This window comes from Taurulus bubalis, assembly GCF_910589615.1.
Source record: "Taurulus bubalis genome assembly, chromosome: 18".
NCBI lineage: Eukaryota > Metazoa > Chordata > Actinopteri > Perciformes > Cottidae > Taurulus > Taurulus bubalis.
The window spans coordinates 1,693,622-1,705,102 of NC_136606.1; the positions used below are offsets into that span (position 1 = coordinate 1,693,622).

General features: G+C 43.6%; 2 protein-coding genes across 2 annotated transcripts in view; both read right to left on the reverse strand.

Moving 5' to 3' along the window:
* Positions 1 to 206: 206 nt before the first annotated feature.
* Positions 207 to 5,018, reverse strand: ssr1 (signal sequence receptor, alpha; the record flags this gene model as incomplete). The annotated part of the gene is made up of 9 exons (XM_079234157.1): positions 207 to 314; positions 1,715 to 1,729; positions 1,994 to 2,087; positions 2,461 to 2,539; positions 2,619 to 2,695; positions 3,506 to 3,664; positions 3,778 to 3,881; positions 4,431 to 4,527; positions 4,884 to 5,018. The coding sequence occupies 9 exons, from the start codon at positions 5,016 to 5,018 to the stop codon at positions 247 to 249; spliced, it is 828 nt and encodes a 275-aa protein (XP_079090283.1). The 3' UTR covers positions 207 to 246.
* A 3,791-nt stretch (positions 5,019 to 8,809) lies between these two features.
* LOC306750691 (uncharacterized protein) overlaps positions 8,810 to 11,481 on the reverse strand; it is a gene marked incomplete at both ends in the record, with an annotated part of 10,933 nt that continues 8,261 nt past the window's right edge. Inside the window, 3 exons of the mRNA XM_079234158.1 lie at positions 8,810 to 8,986; positions 9,725 to 9,858; positions 11,218 to 11,310. Coding sequence (XP_079090284.1) covers positions 8,810 to 8,986; positions 9,725 to 9,858; positions 11,218 to 11,310 — 404 coding nt within the window. The remainder of the gene's footprint in view (positions 8,987 to 9,724; positions 9,859 to 11,217; positions 11,311 to 11,481) is intronic.

Sequence of the window (11,481 nt, forward strand, 5' to 3'; positions counted from 1 at the left end):
AGAGAGCCAGCCGTGGCTCTGCTTGGCACCGCTTAAAGTTTCTCAGTAGAGGGCAGACTGCGCTCATATCATCTTCCTCCAACTCCTCCTCCTCCTCCTCCTCCTCTTCCTCCTCCTCCTCCTCCTCTTCCTCCTCCTCCAACTCCTCCTCCTCCTCCTCCTCCAACTCCTCCTCCTCCTCCTCTTCCTCCTCTTCCTCCTCCTCCTGGTGGGTGAAGATTTGCCGCCGTGGCGTCATGGCGCCCGTTACTCGTCCGAGCCGGCCGAGCGTTTCTGGGTCCTCTTGCGAGGAGACCTCTTGGGGGACGCCTTGTCTGCAGAGAGAGAGAAAGAGAGAAAGAGAGAAAGAGGGTGAGAGGATGAGACTCCTCCAAAGTGATTGGAGGTCAGAGGTCAACGCGACGCTCAGGACCGCCTACACACATTCAATTAGTCTACAGCAGTGGTCCTCAAACGGTGGGGTCGCGACCCTCTAGCGGGGCTGTGGAGTATTACAGGTGGGACGTGACCCTCTAGCGGGGCTGTGGAGTATTACAGGTGGGGCGCGACCCTCTAGCGGGGCTGTGGAGTATTACAGGTGGGACGTGACCCTCTAGCGGGGCTGTGGAGTATTACAGGTGGGGCGCGACCCTCTAGCGGGGCTGTGGAGTATTACAGGTGGGACGTGACCCTCTAGCGGGGCTGTGGAGTATTACAGGTGGGGCGCGACCCTCTAGCGGGGCTGTGGAGTATTACAGGTGGGGCGCGACCCTCTAGCGGGGCTGTGGAGTATTACAGGTGGGGCGCGACCCTCTAGCGGGGCTGTGGAGTATTACAGGTGGGGCGCGACCCTCTAGCGGGGCTGTGGAGTATTACAGGTGGGGCGCGACCCTCTAGTGGGGCTGTGGAGTATTACAGGTGGGGCGCGACCCTCTAGCGGGGCTGTGGAGTATTACAGGTGGGGCGCGTTACTGTTATTATCTTAACCCCTGTGTTGTCTTGGGGTCAAAATGACCCATCAACACACATACATATACACTCGTACACGGGTCATTTTGACCCAAGACAACACGAGGGTTAAAAACGTATTCAGTGTAAAACAGGTTATTTGCAGTCCCAATAGGTCATTTTTTTGGCCAAATATTAGTTATTTTTTTGCACAGATAGAACTTTATTTTAGAGTGATTGCTCATTTTCTTTATTCAATTTGAAAAAGCACAGATTAAAGAGTCACAAAAAGTTATTTCAATAAAAAATAAAAATCAGTGTTTTGTTAGTTTTGGGGCGTGAACATGTTCCTTCCTCCAAAGTGGGGCGTGACAGAACCAGTTTGAGAACCACTGCTCTACTGGTTAACGGGACACTGGGAGCTTTGTGTGCCGCTGATTAAAAAGAGATTAACATTTTTAATTATTAACATTTTATTTGATCAATTCTTATTGCTTCATTTATCTGCAACAAACTCCCAGAAAACCCTCACTGAGCTTCCCGAGAGGAAACCGCAGAAGAAGAAGAAAGAGGGCGGGGCTTCAAAGCAGAAGAATAAAGTGTTTTTAGTCTCTGAGGTCGAGACGCTGAGATTGTTTTTGATTTATTCATTGATTTATTGACTAAGAAGCACACACACAACCACACAGAGCACCACACACACACACACAGAGCACCACACACACACACACAGAGCACCACACACACACACAGATCCACACACACACACACACAGAGCAGACCTCACCTCTGCGACTCTGCACTGAAGAGGGAAACGTGAGCACAGGAAGGAGAGAAAACAGAGAGTGAGTGACCTTCATGCACACTGGAGGTCAAACAGGTGAAGCAGGAAGAGAGAGAATGTTCCTAAGCAACAACATCCATCACTTTCTTTGATGATGTCACTTTTTCTGATATATACTATAATTAATTTGTATTTTAAATGAGATTGAGTGTGTAGAGGAGTGAGATGAAGTGTGTGTAGAGGAGTGAGATGAAGAGGAGTGAGATGAAGAGTGAGACGTACTGATCTGGTTGAGTGTCTCCTGAGGGATCCAGCTGAGGTCGACATCGTTGTGGCTTGACGTTCCCATCTCCACCTTCGGGGCCGGACGTCTCCTCTGAGAACAAACAAACGGGATGTTTAGCAACGGTGATTATTTTCATGAATATTGATTATTTCTCGCTCAAATTAAACTTGTTTTTTTATGATTGATGTCATAATAACTTATTCTGCACTAAAGACGTGTTCCAGTCCTGATGGTTCTGTTTCCAGAGGCTTTTATTTTGAAGGGAAAAACAAAAAACTTTTTCATAAAAAATTTTTTTTTTTAAATAAAGAAAAGGTGAATGTTTTGTATTTTTCCAGATAAATGAGGATAATATGAACTAATAAACAGAGAAACAAACAAATGGCTCAATGTTCCGACTGATTCTATATTTTCCAGATGAAGCCGCTGCAGTGTTTGTTGTTGTTGTTCTAAATGTCGGTACCTTTCTGGACTCCATCAGCTGGTGAAGGCCGACGACGACCAGCAGACTGAGACCCGAGAGGAAGACGTACAGGAAGATCCTGCAGGGACGAGGAAGCAGTGAGCGAGGGAACAAGAGCTAGGCAGCGGTGAGCGAGGGAACAACACAAGGAGACTCACGTCTCTCCGTCCAGGCCGTCCTCGCGCTCCGTGACGGTGACGGTCTGGTTGAACACGGCGTCCTGGAACACGTTTCCCTGCAGAACACACGACACGCTAAGGATCTGTCACTTTTAAATAAAGATGTTATAAAAGAACGTATGAAGCTGTGATCAGAAAATCAAAACACAACTAAAACAAGAATTATTAAAACGTCACATTTTTCATCCAAATGTAAAAAAAAAATTTCAGGAATAATTTAACATTTAAATAATTTAACTCACTAAACCATCGCTCAAGATGTTTCCTTACTTTGATGAATAAAAATAAAAAAATGTTCCTATAATTTTTAAATAACAGAATTGAGTTAAAATGTTCTTTAAACCCAGAGCAGAACAATGAGGCCTAACGGACGTTTGTCGTGATTTAATAAACAACGTTTTCAGTTGGCTTCACACCAGGAAGCTCCGTGATCAAAGAGTAGGAAGAGACAGAGATACTTATCTGACATTTTATGAGCTTTTGCTTCCAAACTTAAAAAGCTGCCAAACTTCCCGTCTGTTGACTTTTAAAAACCGAATAAAATGTTTGACAGAAAATCCTTTTTGGTCTTTTTCTTTTCTTTAACAAACGCAACAAATAGCGAGAATAACGTCAAAATCAGTACGTTGTCATCAAATCAAGCCATTGAGCGAGGAATAAGTGAAGCGTTTAAAGGGTTAAAGACTAAGATTGCAAGATCAGCGCTTTTGCAGACGTGATAAAAACACGAATGACATGTCCGACGATTAGTTTTTAGACGCTTTAGAAAACAGGAAGTCTTCAATCTCCATCGGAGTGAATATTTAGCAGGATATGAAACCTCACAGGGTTCGCTCAAAAGGAGATACAGTAGCCCCGCCCCTTACATTGCCATCCTTGTAGTTGAGGTTGATGACGAGGCCGAAGGGCCGGCCGCCCATGGGCTCCGCGGGGATGAAGGAGTACTCGAAGGTGGCCTGCCGGCTGGCGGGGACCTCGATGCCGAGCGGGAGCGCCGTGAAGTTCTGGATGTAGAACTGGTAATCCTGAGGGGCGGAGCCAGAGTTAGAGAGCAGCGGCGTGGACGCGTCGCTTTATGAGTGAACACATTCATCCCGACGCCCCAGAGGTCAGAGGTCGTGGCTGAGGGCTCACGTACCTGCGGGTAACGGAAGGAGGCGTCCAGAGATTCCACCACGAAGTTCTCCGGGCCTTTGTTGCTGAAGCCGAGCAGGAACTTCACGATGTTGTTGGCCGGGAAGTCTGGAAAATGATTTAAAATAATGAGACTTCATTATGACGGTTGGAATTGAAAGAAATAAAGAATATAATTGAGTAAAGGAGAAGAGTTGGAACCATAAACGTTTACACTTCTTCCTTCTCCTTTAAGGACACGTACCATTTTATATTCATGTGGAAACATCTGGATTTATTCTAGTTCATCACCAACACTACATGTTAATAGATTTACTAGCTCTCCTCCTGTTGGTTCTCCGTTAGCGGTGCTGCTAACGTTACTAGCTCTCCTCCTGTTGGTTCTGTTAGCGGTGCTGCTAACATTACTAGCTCTCCTCCTGTTGGTCTAAACACTGATTGGTTGTTTTCAAAGTCACATGATCAGAGACTAGAGAAACATCCATGATGTCATGATCACATGTTCTACTGGATGCTGGAGGAGAAGCTTTATTCACTCCGTGATGGTGAACAATAAACTGTGAGGATGGATCTCATCTCATCTCATAGGATGTTTCCTATGCTTGAGGAGATAAGGAAGCACAGAGGAACCTCCTGAAGAGAAAAAGAGGTTTTTACCGTCTCCTTTGACGAAGAGGATGGTGGTGTCGGCGTTGGGGGAAGCCTTCACCTCTCCCACCAGCGCGTCCTCCTCTTCGTCTTCTTTTTCTTCCGTCTAGAAACAACCACAGGTTTAATGTCAACAGGAGCTTCAGCTGAGGTTACGTCCAGCAACCTTCCCGATTCTCTGCGCTACAATTTTAATGAGCTACCAGGACTTGAATAGGAAAAGAATGAAGATAAAATACTTTGAGTTCATCATCCCGATTACCATCTCCTCGAGCTCACAGTTTTATAGACTTTTAAAACTAAAACGTTTATTGATAGACAACAGAGGAACATTTTATTCATTTTTAAAACCCAGCAAATGCAAAAAGAAGTGAAAACGGCGACGTTAACTCCTCGATCCGCGTGTTTAATCCAATCAAATCGCTCCGGCGTAACGAGGAGTGACGGCGTCCGCTCGCTCACCAGCTCCACGTTCTCGTCATCCTCCACTTCCGCCTCGTCGTCCTCGTCCTCGGCCTCAGCCGTCACGTCGTCCACCACATCTTCGTCCACGGCCTCGGCCTCCTCATCCTCAGTCAGATCCTGGGCGCTCGCCATCGGGCCTGATGGAGCATTGGTCAAATAAAAGAACGACTATGAGGCAATAAAAAGGTCGAGCGCTCCTCAACCTGTCAGAAGAATCTAGTAATCCAAAAACAAAACATGCATTCTTCATCTCCTTTTACGGAGGAAGAGGAGGATTCTTCATCTCCAGAGAGCTGAAACCTCGACTCATCTTCACGCCTTACATTCACAACAACGCAGGTTTTTTATAAGATGTTTTTCTGTCCACGTCAAAATATGTCAACCGTGTTCATATGTTTACCGTTGCACGAGTCGTGACAGAATCTCATGTTTCCAGTTTATTAGAGGCATAATAAACGCAGTCTAATACAACAAACTTTTATAAAATACTACCACAAATCTCAAATCTACCTTTCCAAATATGATCCGTGTATTCGGTGGTTTGACAACACGAGACGTCGTTTCTTTAGAAACTTCAGTAGCGATTTCTCTTTCGACGAAGAAATCTATAATTATTCGTCTTATTAACAATAAAAGAATGTTGGAGATAAATTCCCTTTCATTTTTAACACAAAAGGCCAATGTGTTGCATACACAGAGTTTCATAACTGTTAATTCATCTCAAGGGACGTCACTGACGCGATATCAATCTTATATAGTATATATATATATATAGTAAAAAAATACTATAGTTACCTCATATGTAGGAAAAAGTACTATATTTACCTCTGAGATTGAGTAAAGTGTTCAATATGTACAATGTAGTACAGAACTTATTGAACCTTCTATGATAGCTAGTTAATGTTGGCTAGCCTAACAATAATGGGACATTAGGCAGTTCAATGAAATGTGTATAAATGCAAATTGATTACTGGTAATAACATAATATAATATATGCAGTTACATGAGACTTTAAGACTTAATTAAACAGGAAGTTAACGTGTCACGCTTCCAGACAGCTAACGGAGCTACTTCGCTCCCCGGCTAAAAGCTAACAGAGCTAAATAGCTTTCCTGCTAACAGCTAACAGAGCTAGTTAGCTTCCCGGCTAACAGCTAAGGACACGTCAGTCTAAGCAGCCACCCCCCGCCTCCTTTTTCTCCTCCCTCGTCCTCAACCAACACATTGGAGACTCGCCTTTCATGAGGATGGTCGCTGGGAAGGCTAGCAGCACGAGCAGCAGCAGTTTAGGGAGAAGTTTCATCATTTTGGGGGCGAAATCAGTGCGTTCTCATTCAGCGTGGAAGAGCTGCTTCCGGAAGAATTATTACCACGCATGCGCACAAAGATACGGACCGTTTTAGATTATCCCTCTTAAATCTGTCCTCGGCGACTTGGGTTCCGTTGTGGTTCGGCGTCGTTGAGGTAACTAGTTATGGTTAGGAGTCGTTAAGTTAACTAGTCGAGGTTGACTAAGACTAGGCATCTTGTTTTAAGAGGAACATGAAGAGGACTCAGTTTAAATTTAGGGTGAACACACATCTGTGGGGGACTGATTTCGACGACACACCGGAAGTACAGGCCGGCCGGAAAACAAACAGAATAAAACAATATTTTATTTCATGACTGCTGCTAAAAATCACCCACTTTTACACAACATATTTTCTAGATTTTGAGCTTTCACTCTAAGAAGGATAACAACAACGTTAAAAACCACATTAGCTGTTTCAGATTTAAAAACCACATTAGCTGTTTCAGATTTAAACAACTGGGGAGTTCCTGCTCCACATTTCAAAATAAAAGAGTGGATCCCACTAATTGACGGAGGTTTTTATTAGTAGACAAAAAATATCTGCTATTAAAATAATTTCCAATGATTTGTCTATATCTGGATATGTTTGTAAACACAATAAAACAGTAGTTTTAAACGTATTATAATATATAATATACATTTATTTATTCGGCTCCTTCAGAATAAATTAATTGAATTTTACAAGTAATTCCACAGTTATTATTAATTTCTATATGTAACATAAATTAATTTGTGTATACATTCTGATTACCAGTATTGAAGAACCACACTTTGTTTGAATTATCAGGTTTTTTTATTTCTACCACATGAAACACACCGTAATCATAATATGGCAAAACACAACCGAGAATGAGTGATGTATAATTTCAAATAATATGTCAATAACAAACTTAGTAATATCTGTGATGACATACATACTAAATCATAAAAACTTTACAAAGAAGCCAAAAGTCCTCAGTGCGAGAAAATAAGAAACAAAACGCCAAAAAATCAACACAATGAACTTGTGAATACTAAATTATTATACTCTATTGCATCTATTTATGAATTCAAAAATGCTTTTATTCGGCACATGACCGGGATGCAACGACACGGCAAGACAACGAACCCTAAAAACACGACTTACTGGATACAAACAGGTCAATATATCTTTCCAGAACATAGACAGGACCCGGTGTATCAAAATATTCTGCGACGCACAGAAACCTGGAGGCCCGACTCGTACTTTCAGTCCACGGAGAACAGCTTCCTGTGTGTTACACCACTTAGTTTGTTAGTTAGAAAAGAAACAGAGACACAGTGAGTTAGTTGAGTCCTATACAAACACGGAGGTTAGTGCGATTAAATCAAAGAGAAACAAACTAAACTACACCTGAACATGACTTACAACTCAGGATAAATAAATGATTCAACTTCAGGGATCTCTAAACTTTGGTCCCCCACCAAAAAAGCTCCCCGTAATTCCACTCCATCCTTAAAAGATGATTCGCGTGTGTTATAATAATTGTCTTATTGTCAAAAGAAGCTCAAATCCAATTAAAAAAAAACTAATAAACTTAACGGTCCGTCTTTTAATGCGGTCTGACTTCCTGTCTGTGGCTCTCGGCACAAAGCCCATTGGTTCCTCCTGGAACCTTTCTCATCCAGCAGAACAAACGGGAGGAAATTAGTTTTGGGACTATTTTCAGCGGCGGATGAATCCACGTTTGGTGACCATTGGATTTACTGACAATAATAAAAATACTGTATTTTTTTTAAACCTCGTAGCTCGAGAATCAGACTGATTTTTTTTTAACTATGTAAAAAACATTGCTGAAATAAGTCGATAATTAAATAGTTTGTTGCAGGTTACAGATGCTTATAATCTCTCAAAGCTTCTTCATGCATCCTTCCCTCCTCTATTTGTGATATTTGACATAACTTGTCGACAGCTTGCTAGATTTAAACCTTCCTCTTTCCTACTTCCTTCCTCCTTAAAGGGACAGTACTGGTCGTTTAAAAAGCTGTTGCATGAGGTACTTCTCAAGTACTGCTGTGGATGTACTTTAGACGCGACATTTAGAATATTTTCACCTCTTTAACCTTCTAAAATACGTTCACAGCAGTACTTCTGCTGTAGTACGACTCAGTGGAGAAGTACTTCATAGAAACACACTTCTAAACATCGCTACTGTCCCTTTAAGGCGATCGGTCAGCTGGTATCAGCAATTTGTGATGTTCAGTGTATTCCAGCGGCTATTTTGTAGTAAAACATTATAAATGTACTTTTTCTTTAGTTGGTGATTGACTACGTTTCCCACAATGCCTTTCAATTACACCAATGTATGAATGTTTGACTGTAGCCACCTCCCTTATTCACCCCAGCTGCAATGCATTCTGGTCTAATTCCTGCTCCTGTGGATGAGAAACAGCTCACTGGTTTTATTGCTGCATGTTGGTTTATTTTTAATAAATGTGTGACGTCCCTGAAATGCAGAGAACATCCCTGACTGCTGATGACAGTGAGGAAGGGGGGCTGCTGCTCCTCATCCTCCTCCTCCTCCTCTTCCTCCTCCTCCTCCTCCTCCCTCTTCTAGTTGCAGAACTCCACGTAGTTGGCGGGCAGCATGCCGGCCTTGCCGGTCCGCTGCACGGTGCCGTACATCCAGCCCTCGTCGATGGCCTGAGCGTTGACGATGACGTCGCCGTCCCTGAAGGAAACCTCGTCGTGGTCCTGAGCCGCGTAGTCGTAGAGCGCCCGGTAGACGCGCTGCAGAGAGATGAGGGGGGATCCTCTGGTTTAAAAAAGGCCCCAAACTGATTTGATTAAATTAATCAAATTATTTTTATAATTGTAATAATTTTTTATTCCGTTGTTTTATTTTTTATAATTAATTTTTCATAATTTATTTTTGTAATTTGTATCTTTATTTATATCTTTATTTATATATTTTTAATTCAGTTGTTTTTATGTTTTTATTTCATTCCGTAGTTTTTTTAAAATGATTTATTTTATTCCGTTGTTTTTTATTATTATTATTATTATTATTATTATTATTATTATTATTATTATAATTATAATATATTTCTTTTATTCCATTTTTTTCAATTTTACATCATTCTGTTTTTTTTTTTTAATTATTTGTAAAATATTTTTTCTTTAATTTTGTTCATTTAGTTTAATTTGGATTATTAAATTTGTTGGATTCCGTTGTTTTATTTTGATTATTTTTTTATTTGCGGTTTAATTACGTTTCATTTCATTTTATTCTGTATTTTAGTTGGTTCTTAATGTATTGATCAGTTGTATTGCACTTCATTTCTCGTAATATTTAAGATCTGTCACCACAGATTATGACATAAATATCCCTCCATACACCGTGATTCATTATTTAACATTATATTACATATTATATGTATTGTTTGACACAAGAAGTTCCTTCTGGATTGATGAAGTAAATATGTTGTCTCATGAACGCAGCATCTAAAGGCCCTCTGAGGTCGTTACCATGGCGACGTTGGAGTGCGGCGGGGAGGTGACGGATCTGACGGAGGACATGCTGGTCTGGTGCATGTAGCCGTGATGATGATGATGATGCTGCTGCAGGACGCCCTGGTGGTACGCGCCGGGCAGGACGGGAGCTGGAGGAGACAGACAGAGAGAGAGAGAGAGTCAGTTGGTCCTCCTCCTCCTCCTCCTCCTCCTCCTCTTCCTCCTGTGAGGCACACTGTTAGATCACCCTGTGAGGAGACGGGTTTGTGGATTAGAGACGGCAAAGAGAAAACGTGAGGAAGGCGGACGTGAGGGGAGATAGGCGGACGTGAGGGGAGATACCGGGGGTTCCGGCGCTGCTGCGGTCCCAGAGGTCAGAGGTCAGCGAGCTGACGGACTGCCGGGAGAGCGGCCGGCGCTCGAGCCGCTCTGACGGGTCGGCCGCCACCAGGGGGCAGCGCAGGAAGGAGGAAGAGGAAGAGGAAGAAATACGTTAGACATGATGAGAAGAAACGGAGATGCTTGAAAACGTGTTGAAAGGCTTTTATTGTTGTCAACAAATCCTGTGAAAACAAACCGTGTTCATGAAGTCTGACTTCCTGTCTGTCTGACTCCCGGTCTGACTGACTTCCTGTCTCACTTCCTGTCTGACTTCCTGTCTGATTCCCTGTCTGACTTCTTGTCTGACTTCCTGTCTGTCTGACCCCCTGTCTGACTGACTTCCTGTCTCACTTCCTGTCTGACTTCCTGTCTGATTCCCTGTCTGACTTCTTGTCTGACTCCCTGTCTGTCTGACTCCCTGTCTCACTCCCTGTCTGTCTGACTCCCTGTCTGACATCCTGTTTGACTGACTCCCTGTCTGTCTGACTCCCTGTCTGTCGGACTTCCTGTCTGACTCCGTCTCACTTCCTGTCTGTCTGACTCCCTGTCTGACTGACTTCCTGTCTGACTCCCTGTCTGACTCCCTGTCTCACTCCCTGTCTGTCTGACTCCCTGTCTCACTCCCTGTCTGTCTGACTCCCTGTCTGACTCCCTGTCTGTCTGACTCCCTGTCTGACTGACTCCCTGTCTGACTCCCTGTCTGACTCCCTGTCTGTCTCCCTGTCTGACTCCCTGTCTGTCTGACTCCCTGTCTGACTCCCTGTCTGACTCCCTGTCTGACTGACTCCCTGTCTGACTCCCTGTCTGACTCCCTGTCTGACTCCCTGTCTGTCTGACTCCCTGTCTGACTCCCTGTCTGACTCCCTGTCTGACTCCCTGTCTGTCTGACTCCCTGTCTGACTCCCTGTCTGTCTGACTCCCTGTCTGTCTGACTCCCTGTCTGACTCCCTGTCTGACTCCCTGTCTGACTTCCTGCCTGACAACTCAAATGAATGGCTTCAGGTTTGACCAACAGGAGGATTTGTTGCCAATAAGAAAAGATCTTTTACTCTGCTTCGTGTCTTTGTCGTGGCAAAGCTAGGTTCTTTCATTTCCTTTATTTTCTGTGGTTTTAGTAGCTGAACTACCAGACATCCTGCGGAGGCTCTTGGACTGGACGTCGTCCTCCAGAGGGTCAACGTCAAAGATGGAGCCCGGGTCGGTCCTCCACACCTTCAGGTCTATGAAAGAGTGTTTACTGTGTTTACATGGACCGAGACGCTCTTAAGAGGAGGGTCACCGAGTGTTTCAGCTCTGATAAACGGAGATCGTTATGAAAGGAAACGTGTTAAAACAAATCATACGTCCAACGATGGAACAACCTGAGAACCCAGAGAGCAGCAGAACCACAA